The sequence below is a fragment of the Lachancea thermotolerans genome (assembly GCF_000142805.1).
Source record: "Lachancea thermotolerans CBS 6340 chromosome F complete sequence".
Lineage (NCBI taxonomy): Eukaryota > Fungi > Ascomycota > Saccharomycetes > Saccharomycetales > Saccharomycetaceae > Lachancea > Lachancea thermotolerans.
The window spans coordinates 1,315,220-1,328,541 of NC_013082.1; the positions used below are offsets into that span (position 1 = coordinate 1,315,220).

At 45.3% G+C, this 13,322-nt stretch overlaps 5 protein-coding genes and 1 non-coding gene across 6 annotated transcripts; 2 read left to right on the top strand and 4 right to left on the bottom strand.

The window, feature by feature from the left end:
- Positions 1-1,322: 1,322 nt before the first annotated feature.
- On the top strand, positions 1,323-5,705 carry RPO31 (DNA-directed RNA polymerase III core subunit RPO31; the record flags this gene model as incomplete). The annotated part of the gene is made up of 1 exon (XM_002554845.1): positions 1,323-5,705. One exon carries the CDS (start codon positions 1,323-1,325, stop codon positions 5,703-5,705), a length of 4,383 nt encoding a protein of 1,460 aa, XP_002554891.1.
- A 157-nt stretch (positions 5,706-5,862) lies between these two features.
- Positions 5,863-5,935, bottom strand: KLTH0F16258r. Its single transcript has one exon. It is a non-coding gene; the product is annotated as a tRNA-Lys (tRNA).
- A 150-nt stretch (positions 5,936-6,085) lies between these two features.
- On the bottom strand, positions 6,086-7,507 carry ESC2 (Esc2p; the record flags this gene model as incomplete). Its single annotated transcript, XM_002554846.1, has 1 exon — positions 6,086-7,507. The coding sequence occupies one exon, from the start codon at positions 7,505-7,507 to the stop codon at positions 6,086-6,088; it is 1,422 nt and encodes a 473-aa protein (XP_002554892.1).
- Positions 7,508-7,729: 222 nt separating this feature from the next.
- On the bottom strand, positions 7,730-9,217 carry APE4 (aspartyl aminopeptidase; the record flags this gene model as incomplete). Its single annotated transcript, XM_002554847.1, has 1 exon — positions 7,730-9,217. The coding sequence occupies one exon, from the start codon at positions 9,215-9,217 to the stop codon at positions 7,730-7,732; it is 1,488 nt and encodes a 495-aa protein (XP_002554893.1).
- Positions 9,218-9,931: 714 nt separating this feature from the next.
- Positions 9,932-11,983, top strand: TFC6 (transcription factor TFIIIC subunit TFC6; the record flags this gene model as incomplete). Its single annotated transcript, XM_002554848.1, has 1 exon — positions 9,932-11,983. One exon carries the CDS (start codon positions 9,932-9,934, stop codon positions 11,981-11,983), a length of 2,052 nt encoding a protein of 683 aa, XP_002554894.1.
- Positions 11,984-11,992: 9 nt separating this feature from the next.
- Positions 11,993-13,303, bottom strand: UBA4 (Uba4p; the record flags this gene model as incomplete). The annotated part of the gene is made up of 1 exon (XM_002554849.1): positions 11,993-13,303. One exon carries the CDS (start codon positions 13,301-13,303, stop codon positions 11,993-11,995), a length of 1,311 nt encoding a protein of 436 aa, XP_002554895.1.
- Between the last annotated feature and the right edge of the window lie 19 nt (positions 13,304-13,322).

Below are 13,322 nucleotides of genomic sequence, written 5' to 3' on the forward strand. Positions count from 1 at the left end.
ATGGCAGCTGGTCCGAGGCAGACTGTGCCCAGCTTGGTGTACCGCGGCCAGTTTCTTCTCGCATTCTGGATCCTTTGCGTGTGCCGCGGCTCCTGGTTATAATATACATGAAAGTCGAGCGTCCCAACATGGAACATCAAATTGGGCGCTCACTGTGAGTGCTTTTGCAGTTCCGCCTTGAGCTCCTTGGTGAAATCATCGTCCACCTCCACATCGTCCCAGTCTTCTTTCCACAGGTTCGTCTGGACGTCAGAAGCTTCCCGCAGCGTCTCAGAGTCGGGCCATGTATCCACAGGGAAATCCTCAAATTCGTCGTCTTCTTCAAGTGTCTTCTTGTGCTCTTTTTCCAGGCTCATGATGTAGCTTATTGGTGCTAAAAACTTGCAGTGCTAGGTAATTGGAGTGTTTTTGTAGCGTGTATCAACGAAGGTTAACCTACAAGTCCTTTGCCACTAGGAAAGCGTGTTGATGTACGTTTATACGAATGTATAGTTGTGTCAGTGAGGTTCGTGAAAGCACGAAACGCGACCAGCGGTGCAGGTTTTGGAGGCAGCAAGATTTTCGACTTAAGTTTATGAGGGCTTTAAGTGATCTGTCACGTCTCTGTTCGTTGGTTGTATGAGAGAAACATGGTTGTTAGTCGACAGGGCAACACGCGATCTGAAACCGGAGAAGAATAACCTCTGCGGGTCGATACGAGGAGCTTGCTGGCTGGGCTTTCGCTGCCGGAACATTAAAGGCAAAGGGCTAGGGCCGATAGCTCGGCATTTGTGGGTGATGTCCCAGTGTTTGTTTCGGCGGTCATTTGGTACGTGTGTGTCGCGTTTGATGGGAGCTGTTGTCATGATGGCCCGCGATGAGTCCTAGCGGAACCGGACAGCTTCTGTGTTCAAATTTTGCGGCATTCGTTCCTGCCATTTCGAAGTGTTTTGCAAAGAGCAACGTTGCGCGAGGAACTCATGTAATTCTCGAAGAAAATCGCCGCGAAACAAACAGAGCTTGAAAGGTTGTGGAAGCTGCAAATATGTATGCCATAAAATACTTGATTGGCACTTATTGATAGCTAATACGGTGGTTTCTCTATTACGCGTTATTTCGGACATACATGCTGCTTGCCTTTTTGCACGTGACTATAGCTAATTTCCATACGCGATCAATTAAATAAAAATTTTGATCATAGCTTCGATTCCATCTCATCGGCTCAAGACTCGGGACTTAACTGGACATTTAACCGCCTCTAAACGCTATCACGGTCCTTTGGCAGTGTTTAAGCTCAAGCCACAGGTCTTCTGAATTGTTTTTGTTAGAACAACTGAACCAACATGAAGGAAGTGGTGGTTGATATCGCACCAAAGCGAATCAAGGGCCTGGAGTTCAGTGCCCTTTCGGCCAGCGACATCGTGGCCCAGTCCAAAGTGGAGATCTCGACAAGAGATCTATTTGACCTCGAAAACGGGCGTAAGCCAAAGAGCGGTGGCGCCCTCGACACCAGGATGGGTGTATCTTCATCGCAGGCTGAATGTTCTACGTGTCACGGCAACTTGGCGTCTTGTCACGGTCATTTTGGGCACATCAAACTTTCGCTGCCTGTCTTTCACGTCGGTTATTTCAAAGCCACCATCCAAGTTCTACAATCTATCTGCAAAACTTGTGCAGCTCTACTTTTGAGCGAAGAGGATAAACACCAGTTCTTGTCAGAACTTCGCCGTCCTGGTATTGACAACCTCAGGAGAATGGGGATACTGAAGAAAGTTGTCGACCAATGTAAGAAGCAAAGAAGGTGTCTGCGCTGCGGTTCGCTCAACGGTGTAGTTAAGAAAGCGGCTGCAGGTTCGGGCTCTGCTTCGCTCAAGATCTTACATGACACTTTCAGATGGGTCGGTAAAAAATCGGCTCCCGAGAAGGACAAGTGGGTCGGTGATTGGAAGACTGTGCTTGCTCATAATCCTGAGCTGGAGAGATACGTGAAAAAGTGCATGGACGACTTGAATCCCTTGAAAACTCTCAACCTTTTCAAACAGGTTGCGCCAGAAGATTGTGAACTCTTAGGAATCGACAGTACTGTGAAATCCGGGAGGCCAGAGACTTACATTTGGAGATACCTGCCTGCTCCGCCGGTGTGTATCCGTCCCTCGGTCATGATGCAGGACTCACCTGCCTCTAACGAAGATGACTTAACTGTCAAGCTCACGGAAATTGTTTGGACATCTTCTCTGATAAAAGCAGGTTTGGAGAAAGGTATTTCTATCAATAACATGATGGAACAGTGGGACTACTTACAGTTGGCAGTTGCCATGTATATCAATTCAGATTCCGTCAACCCTGCGATGATGCCAGGTGGTTCCACTGGTGGCAAGACAAAACCTATAAGAGGTTTTTGTCAAAGACTAAAAGGTAAGCAAGGTCGTTTCAGAGGTAATCTTTCCGGTAAGCGTGTCGATTTTTCAGGGAGGACGGTTGTCTCCCCAGATCCAAATTTGTCAATTGATGAAGTCGCGGTTCCTGATCGTGTCGCAAAGGTTCTCACGTACCCAGAAATGGTTACTCGATACAACAAGCAAAAACTTCAGCAACTAGTTATAAACGGGCCAAACGAACACCCAGGTGCTAACTACTTGCTAAAGAAGGATGAAGAGGCAAGAAGGAACTTGCGTTATGGTGACCGCATGAAGCTGGCAAGGAACCTGCAATACGGTGATGTTGTTGAGAGACACCTGGAAGATGGGGATGTTGTTCTTTTCAACAGACAGCCTTCTTTACACAGATTGTCGATTTTGTCACATTATGCAAAAATTAGACCCTGGAGGACTTTCAGGCTAAATGAGTGTGTCTGTACACCATATAATGCCGATTTTGACGGTGATGAAATGAACTTGCATGTACCACAAACTGAAGAAGCCCGTGCTGAAGCTATCAATTTGATGGGAGTCAAAAATAATCTTCTAACGCCAAAATCTGGAGAGCCTATTATTGCAGCTACTCAAGATTTCATTACAGGATCGTATCTAATATCTCACAAAGATTCTTTCTTTTCAAGAGCTGAGTTCGTGCAGCTTTTATCTATGATGTCAGACGGAAACTTGCAGTTTGATATACCACCACCCTCCATTATGAAACCTTATTATATGTGGACTGGAAAACAAGTTTTCTCACTCTTGATTAGGCCAAACAAGGAATCGCCTGTTGTGATCAATCTTGATGCTAAGAATAAAGTTTACATTCCTCCTAAAGACAAGAGTTTGCCTAACGAGATGTCGATAAATGATGGTTACGTTGTCATTCGTGGCTCTAAGATTCTGAGTGGTGTTATGGACAAATCTGTTCTCGGTGATGGTAAAAAGCACTCCGTTTTCTATACTATTTTGAGAGATTTTGGCCCTCAAGAAGCTGCGTTCGCAATGAACCGGATGGCCAAACTTTGTGCCAGATTTCTTGGTAACAGAGGATTCTCGATTGGTATCAACGATGTCACTCCTGGTTTCGAACTGAAAAATAAAAAGGAGATCATGGTTGAAGATGCTTACGCTAAGTGTGATGCTCTCATTGACTTATTCAATAAAGGAAAACTGGAGACGCAACCGGGTTGTAACGAAGAACAAACACTGGAAGCAAAAATTGGTGGCCTTTTGTCTAAAGTTAGAGAAGAAGTGGGAGAAGTCTGTATCAAGGAATTGGATAACCTAAATTCTTGTTTGATTATGGCAAACTGTGGTTCTAAAGGTTCCACGTTAAACGTCTCTCAGATGGTGGCTGTTGTCGGTCAACAAATTATTTCTGGTAATCGTGTTCCCGATGGTTTCCAGGACCGTTCATTGCCACATTTCCTAAAGAACTCGAAGACTCCTCAATCAAAGGGTTTTGTGAGAAATTCATTCTTTTCAGGTTTATCTCCACCAGAGTTTTTGTTTCACGCTATTTCTGGTCGTGAGGGTCTGGTCGATACCGCTGTTAAGACTGCTGAAACCGGTTATATGTCACGTAGGTTGATGAAGTCCCTTGAAGATTTGTCATGTCAATATGATAATACCATTAGAACATCCTCAAATGGTATCGTGCAGTTCACATACGGTGGTGATGGTTTAGATCCTATTGATATGGAGGGCAATGCTCAGCCTGTAAACTTTTCAAGGTCTTGGGAACATGCTAATAATGTCACATTTAACCATGTCGACAAGCCTCTGCTGCCTTACCAAATTATGCAGCAGACTAATGGTGTTTTGAAGCCATTAGAAGAAAAATTGGTACGTTATGACAACTTGGGCAATGAGCTGGACCCTTCGCTTCAGGACAGAGTAGAGTACATCGATCAGGATGATGCAGAAAGAAACTTTTACAAATCGCTGAGAGATTACATGTATGAGAAGGCCTCCCATTTGGCAAATATAAGGGCCCACAAGGGATTGAAAGAGTTCTTGGATGAGCCAGCAGCAGAGCTTCAGGCTATGGATCTTGACGAGGGCGCGCCTGCCTCCGCGTTGGCGTCTGTTGATCAGCTTTGCAAAATCAGCTCCAAACTGGTCTTGAAGTTCTTAGAAATCGCTATTTTCAAATATCATAAAGCAAAGGTCGAACCTGGTACGGCTGTGGGTGCTGTTGGTGCACACTCTATTGGTGAACCTGGTACTCAGATGACATTGAAAACATTTCACTTTGCTGGTGTCGCATCTATGAACGTTACTTTAGGTGTCCCTCGTATCAAGGAAATTATCAACGCTTCTAAAGTTATCTCAACTCCTATCATCAATGCTGTTCTGGTCAATAATAACGACGAGAGAGCGGCTAGAGTGGTGAAGGGGAGAATCGAGAAAACGTTGCTGTCCGACGTCGCTTTTTACATTCAAGATGTTTACAAAGACAACATGTCATTCCTGCAGGTTAAGGTTGATCTGGGAACAATCGAAAAGCTACAGTTGGAATTGACAGTCGAAGATATTGCAGTTGCTATCACGAGAGCCGCAAAATTAAAGATTGCAGCCTCTGATGTGAGCATCATGGGGAAGGACAAGGTCAATATCAACGTCTACCCTGAGATGGCAAAGCTAAAATCTATATCCACTTCTGCAAAAGAGCCAGTGGAGAATGAGCTCTTTTACAGGATGCAGCACCTTCGCCGGGCTCTTCCAGGCATTGTGGTTAAAGGTTTGCCGGACATTGCCAGAGCCGTTATCAACATTAAGGACGACGGTAGTAGGGAACTACTGGTCGAAGGTTACGGCCTGCGTGAAGTTATGACTACAGATGGTGTGATAGGCATGAAAACGAAGACTAACCATATCTTAGAGGTCTTCAGCGTCTTGGGTATAGAGGCCGCAAGAACCAGTATTGTTGGTGAAATTGACTACACAATGAGCAATCACGGTATGAGTGTCGACCCCCGTCACGTTCAACTGTTAGGTGACGTTATGACCTATAAGGGTGAGATTTTGGGTATCACTAGATTTGGTTTGAGTAAGATGAGAGATTCCGTGCTGCAACTAGCCTCCTTCGAGAAGACCACCGACCACCTTTTCGATGCCGCTTTCTATATGAAAAAGGATGCCGTAGAAGGTGTCTCTGAGTGCATTATTTTGGGGCAAACAATGTCTATCGGAACCGGTGCTTTTAAGGTTGTTAAAGGTACCGATATCTCAGAAAGCGATCTCGCTCCTAAGCCAACTTTGTTTGAAAGTCTTTGCGACAGCGTCACGGCACTTAAAGTTAACTAGTTTGATTTTCAACAGCTAGAAAACTATGCATTTAATTTTTATAAAAACCTCTAGGCAGCATTATAATACTTTGAGTAATTAACCGTGATGCAGACATACATTCCTATGGCAATAAGGCCTAGCGTTCAGATCACAATGAATTACTAGCAAAAATTTAAGCCCTGTAGGGGGCTCGAACCCCTAACCTTATGATTAAGAGTCATACGCGCTACCGATTGCGCCAACAAGGCTCTCTTGAAATTATTTGAACTAAAATTCTACAAGTTGTGACTATTTATTCACTCGAGCGCACGCACTGGATAGAAGTGCGCGTCACGAACAAAATAGCAAGAGGACTAAAGCCAAATATCGAAAGCATGTTATGCCTATGTAACCCAATGTTATACCCTTTTTATGACTACTTCTACAATGTCGTCATCCTCCACGTCTGCATCTGACACTTTGCTGTCCAAATGAAGTTCTTCGTTGTCAAAGAAGAGCAAGACTTGTTGCTGAGGCGGCAAAGATGTCAACTTTTGGTAATGCTCGGCGAGTGCGGCAAATGTAGTTTCTGGTCTGGCAGTCACAATAATTTTTTTGTTATCTTGGCTCATCAATGCGATTCTGATGTTGTCATCGACAGATTGTGGTGGCGGCTGGTTTTGAACACTCGTGTTTTTGTTGAAATCAACATTCCTTAACTCCTTTTCATACTCTTCCACAGTGAAGTCCGGGGTTTCTGTTCCTGGCTCAATAAATGCTGGTACCAACTCGTGATTGCTGTGTTTGCTTTGCTCATAAAGCGCTTCAAAATTTTGTTCTTGACCTTTCGAAATTATTGTTAAGCAAACATCGCTAACCTCACCTTTGAATTCAAGTGGAATCTGTAAAGAATTGCAATTCATGAAGTTCAAGATTTTGACGCCGTCGCGATAGAGCGTGACTTTATCTGTCTCGTATATTGGATGCAAAGCGTCTGGTATTTTGTATTCTTTTATTATGGTTTTCAGTGCAACCGGCAAAATTTGATCAAACGACTGTTTGCCCTTTACTTTGACATTTATCCTTCTACCAGCGCTCCCCTCTAAATCGGAAATAAACTTAATGTTATAGATTCTTTGCGCAACGGCGGGAGAACTTTCTTTCACTGTGCTTGCAGTTCTGCTTGCTTCTCGTTCGAGCTCTTCAAAAAATTTGTCATCTTCGTCTTTTTCATGTTGTGGGAGTGAATTGGTACGCACAGCACGCGAACTCCCTCGTGGGTGACCTCTCGGTGATTTAGCGAGTCTCGGCGCCTGAGCTAACTCTTCCAGGGAAGCATCAGATCTTCTTCGACGTTTTGACCTAGAATCTGTGTTTATTGTGTCGCGCTCTTCATCTGAAGAGCTGGTAATATATTCGACATCGGGTGCTTGCTCGGTTCTTTCAGCAGACCGACTTAGCTGCTCGATATCGTCATTTTTTTCCATTACGATCGGGGCCGCTTCAGTCTCTGCATTGTTCTTGCTTGAAATATAGTCACCATAGAAGAAATCGTCGTCGTCAATATTGAAGTCTTCGAGATCTTGGTCATCATCGGTTTTGTTCTCCTTAGTCGACATTTGGGACTCGGTTGAACTTCCAGTCTTAGTTACCTCCACTGTAGAGGAGAACCGCGGCAGTCCTGCTTTTCCCCGATGAATGATTCCGGTAGCCTGCTCATCTTCAATATAACCTCCAACTGTCCTGTTAGCATCGGTAAACGAAATCTGGTCCTGAATATCGCCTGTAACTGTGGCGCCTTTAAGCCCTGTGTGCGTTTGTCGCTCCTCGCTCATGGCCATGCCTTCGAAGACTTGCTGACTTCTGAATTTGTCAACTTAAATGGTCAGCTTTATACCCAAGTTGTCAAATCTCTATAGCTTGGCATGCCGCTCAGATGTATTGGAATCAATATATACGAAATAAATACGATATATTGGAAATGGGGTCTACAGACCCATATTAACTCGAGCTGCAAGGCCTTAGTCTTGTTTTAAATAACGTTCTTGGACATTGGTTAATTCTTAGGTCGAAGGCTCATACACTTTGCTTTCGTAAGTTGAGTAGGTCTCAAAAAATTCACAAAATAGCTTAATCTGCCACTCTAGGTCGTCGGATCCCCCAGTTTCTCTAATAGAATGCATGCTCAAGATCGGGTTTCCGAGGTCTAAAGTCTTGATTCCGGTTTTGGAGGCTATAATTGGCCCTATTGTAGAGCCACATGGTGAATTGTTGGCAACAACAAATAACTGCAAAGGAACTTTGGCACGCTCGGCGATATGCTTAACAAGAACAAGCCCTGGAGAGTTCGTCATATAACGCTGGTTTGCGTTGACCTTGATAACAGGACCTTGGCCAATCGCAGGCTTGTGCTTTGACTCATACTTGTTCGCGTAGTTGGGGTGGACCGCGTGCGCAACGTCGGAGGATAAGAAAAAGGACCTTGCGACAGACATCTGCAAAGAACTATCATGCTGGGAACCGCTCTTGTCGGAAATTGCTGGGAAGCGTAGAATTCTTTCAAGAATCGCTGGCAAGAAGTTGGAGTCTGCGCCCTGCGCTGATGAAGATCCGATTTCCTCGTGGTCGAAGCAGACCATCATTCTGATTCCGCATTCTTTTTCTAGCCCCGTTTTTAGAGCCTCGGTGAGACCATGCATGGAAGTAAAGCATGAGGTCAGGTTGTCTAGGCGGCCCGAAAACACAAATTCGCGGTGCAATCCGCCGAGACAAGCGGGCTTGTGGTCATACAACGTCAACTCAAAGTCTTCAATCTGCGTGACCTCGATTCCGAGTTCCTCAGCCACCAAATCCACTAGATCACGGTGGTGCCTCTCAACCACAGCCTTGATTGAGAAGAACTCACCTTCTTGTGGGGCCGCCTGTTCGCAGCTCTTACTGCTTTCAGAACTCTGACTTTCAAGCCCAGCCACAGGCAACAGTTGGTTCTCTCGGTCAAATTCAAACTTTTGGTTGACGTCGCGGTCGAGATGGATTGCAAGAGTTGGAATTTTGAGCAAAGGCTGCTTGAGGTCCACAAGCATGGAGCGAACGTTCGATGTCTTCTGGTCTTTCACCATGACTCTGCCAGCAATTGAAAGGTCAGCATCGAACCAAGAGTGCCAGATTCCACCACCATAGCATTCGACACCAACTTGTGCGTAACCTTCGCTTGAGCGTTTGGACACAGGCTTTATCTTGAGCACAGGGGAGTCCGTGTGCGCCCCTGTGATCGCGATGGGGTTTCCAGGCGCCCATTGGCAACCCACAGTGAAGGCAAGAATAGAAGAGTCATTCCTGGTCACATAGAAGCCGCCGCCACGGGTCAGTACGCCATCCCACGAATGGCGCTCTGACAGCTCTTTGAATCCATATTCGTCAAAATGTTTCTTTATCTCATGCACCGCATGATAAGGCGTAGGGCAAGCATTTAGAAACTTCACAAACTCATGTGGGTAATTAGCCTTGTGATCAGACATTGCACAAGCTTTTCTCAATTGCAGTCGTAACATGCACCAGCCAACCGTGGGTGCTCTAAGTTGAATTGAAGGGCGGACTTCGTTTATTTTTGAATTGGAACAAAATGATACGGTTTTTTAGATAAGTGTTTTGGTGCGGGTATTAAGGAGCTCCACAAAGCAAAACTTGAAGCGTTAGTCGGCTTACTTAGTGAAAGGCTAGCTGACAGTCATCAGAATCAGCGTTCTCACTTTAGGAAGTAGTTTCATTAAAGAATGGCCTTTTCTTAATTTAAGATGTAATAGTCGCTTTTTAATCTTGAAAGTCAGTACTACTCTACAAAACTATAAAATTTAATTCAAAGACGTACCAGCGAAAGCCGATTAAAGTTCAACCAGAACCAAGTACTTTTCATATTATTGACATGGCAGAAACGTGTGCCCGTCATCAGGAGATTCAGAATTGTGAGAACCAGAATACGTAAGCACTGACCTGAACAACCTCTTTCATAAGTTGATGAAACTCTAACTCAGCCCCCCACTAGCGTGGGGGCAATTAAAGAATAGTCAACTACAAGCCAAGACCCCTAGCGAATGCCTGAATGCCTCCTGGTATTGCGAAGTGCAGTGTTCTTTTGAATATAAATGTCATAATTAACGTAGAAGCTGAGAAGAAATTCGGCGATTCGAAATCCTCAAGGAGCGTCAATTTAGGTTGATGGATTGGTAGAGCAGGCTTACGAGATATCCACGTCAATTGTGTTCGCTATGGCTCGACCAAAAGGCAGTTCGGGCCCTAACGAAGGTGGTAAAAAGGTTAGAACGCTTGACTCCTTCAATGGCGTGAAAGTTAGCTCTGTGAACCGCTCCGCCGCAGCATTGGCGGTGCTGAATTCTGAGATAGCCAGTACAAGAACAAGGCCCCGCAGGAGTGCCTCTCAAAAGGCGTCGCAGTCGCTCGCGGAAATGATTGATCCCCACGTCGGTTCGCTAGACGATGACGAGGATTTCGAGCCTCCAGGGGAACAGGGGGACGTTGAGGGCGCGGAGGCCGAAGAAGAATACGAAGAACGAGATGATTTGGAGGATGACGAACTGGATAACCCGATAGAAAAACCGAGTACTCGCGCAAAAAAGACGAAGTCAACATCAGCGGCTGCTGGGGTGCCCAAACCAAGAGCAACGGGAGCGAAGCGCGGGCGAAAACCCAAAAAAGCAGCATCAGTTAATGAAGAGATAAAGGCTCTCACGCCAACTTCTAAACTCGACAATAAGCACAGAATCATACGCGGCCTGAAAGATCTCACATCTGCTAGAGACAAGATTGAGCGAATATATGGGTTAAATGAACAGAAGTTGCTAGGTCTTGCGAAAGTTAAAGAAGGCTTTGAGGCCGGCCCTTTTGACTTCGATCTACAAACCATACAGGAGGACTCCAAGTACTTCGTTGATTCCTCCCCACCATGGAGCAAAGAGAATATTGCACATGCCATCCGTCTGAAAAAAGCTAAGTTCGATTTAATGGAAGAGTCTGACTTGAACTATCTGTTTCCAGTCAGGCAATCGGAGTTACGCCTGATCATTGGGGACCTGGACACTGCAATAGCCACCGGCCAAAAAGTTGAGTTTCCTGTACTGCCGTGTGGGAAACGCAAGGGTTTCATCTATAGTACTGGCGCACTTGTCACTGACATTGCATGGCTCCCTCGCGACCTAAATGGAGAGCTGTTTCTCGCTGTCTCCATGTCGAAATACTTCGACGACCCCGCTGATCCTCACCTGCGACTGTTTTCCAAGGAAGAGCATATCTCATGTGTGACTATATTCCGTTTGGACCCCAACACTCTCTCGTTCGAAAAATACCAAACTATTGTTCATCAATTTGGGGAAACATGGGGGCTGAAATGGCATGAGGCTTACCAAGACGACCAATCCCTGGGGCTTTTGGCAGCGTGCTGTCAGGATGGTACTGTCAAGTTCATCAAAGTCAACCTTGTACAGAACTACGAAATTATAATGCTTCAAGAAGCCTCATTGGAGATATCTATACCACAGGGGCTTATTTCATGTTTCGACTTCACATCCTCTTTAAGCATAATCTGCGGATTCCAAAACGGCTATGTTGCCGAGTTCGAGCTAGGATCGAATCTGCCTTCTTTTTACTACAAGGTCCACGACTCGTACATCATCTCCATCGTCACAGCTTATTCTCAGTATGAGGATATTATAATTAACACAATTTCAGTGGACGGGTTTACGTGCGCATTCAATCCAAAGAGCATACGTACTACGAAAAGCATTGTTGGGCGCGCGCGCGGAGGCAACAACACTCCCGCAGTGTACTGCCCTCAATTGTACTGCGTTGCTTATTCTGACGGGGTAAACTCTGTGAAGGCTTATCCGCCCAGAGCAGTTTTTGCAACTCATCAAATTTGCATGCATGATAACACTGTAAGCTCCCTTGCAGCATCGAAGCGCCACCCATACCTTCTATCTGGTTCTGCAGACGGGGCATTGATGATTAACAATATGGCAAGGCGGTTTCTTACTGGAATCAAGAATAATACTACAGTTTACAAGTATCTAAAGTTGTGGCAATGGGACTATAGCTTGAAGGAGGACAAGTACCGTCTGGATCCTAACTACGAAGTCTACAATTTCAGCGTCAACGAGGTCTCCAAGGCAAAAGTCGATCCTCATGGCATTAATATATCATCTGTCAAGTGGAATGAAACTACAAAATTTGGAAAGTTCTTCGCTTTTGTAAACAATGCGGGAATGATGGTGGTGGAGGAACTGGGCTCTGAACAACAAAATTAAACAAGGGCTTTAGTACTTAGGAAGCGAAGGATTTATGTCATCGATGTATTTAAAAAAACCGCCTCGGATATCTTTAACTTTCATGATATTGAATTTGTCTTTCAAGATTCGTGTGGCCAACTGAGAATCGTTGCCATAGCGGCACATAACAAGGACTTCGCTGCCGTTATGAATTTCAGGTATTTCATTCTGGAGGAGGCTCATATCGCCTTCCATATCACGTAGCTCCTTAACGGTTAAGTTGAACGTATTTGGTAAATGTGATATTTTGTAGTGGTGATGCGGCCTCACATCCAAAAGAATTTGACTCAGTTTTTCATTTGATGATATTGAGTCTTCAAACTCTTGAACATTGATTCTCTCTTCTGGCGAACATACGTTATAGTTTCTTGCTCCACAAAAGGCTTCGTAATTCACTTCACCAGCCTCTATCGTGTCTCTCGTTATTAGCTTCTCTTCCCCACAAGCCTTGCAGCTTGGCTGCCTTCCTCTCATTTTGAAAGAACGGAGGGTCTGATTAGGCAGTCCTGAGTATTGGATCAAAAATGGCTTGAAATTGTCTAGAGTGTAGATGTCCAAAATTATCTTGAGCGTCTCGACTGCCATCATAACACCAACCAGACCAATGCAAGGGCCAATAACTCCGCCTTCCTGGCATGAGGATACTGCGTTTGGCGGAGGAGGAACTGGGTAAAAGCATCTATAGCATGGCCCCACAGACGCGAAGTTTAAAATCGAAAGCTGACCTTCTGAGCCCAGGCCTGAAGCAGAAACTACGGTCATCCCCAAGCACACCGCAACGTCTGACACAAGATACCTCGTCAAGGGGGTGTCAGTGCAGTCCAGAACTATGTCGTAGCCTTGGAATATAGAAAAAGCATTGCTATAGTTCAGCCTGACAGGGTACGTCTTGATTTGGACGTGAGGGTTCAGCTTCCGGAGCACATCTTTAGCGGATTCACACTTGAGCATGCCCACCTTCGTTGAGTCGTGCAGCACCTGCCTGTGTAGATTAGATGTATCGATAACATCATTATCCACAACGCCAACTTGGCCAACACCAGCACCCACAAGGTAAGGCAAGCAGGGGCAGCCAAGTCCTCCTGCCCCAATAACTAACACCTTAGCGTTGCGCAGCTTGATTTGGCCCTCAACGCCCCTGGTGTCTTCCACAATCATTTGTCTGCCATATCTGCGAAACTCTTCTAGTGACATAGGGAGCTCAGTCTGAGAACTTAGCTTTTGCTTCAAGGCCTCATTTTCCCGCCTCAGAGCCTCTAGCTCCAAGAGAACCTCATTAGGGATGTTATCGGTGGTCATTTAGCGCTTTGGTATCGTT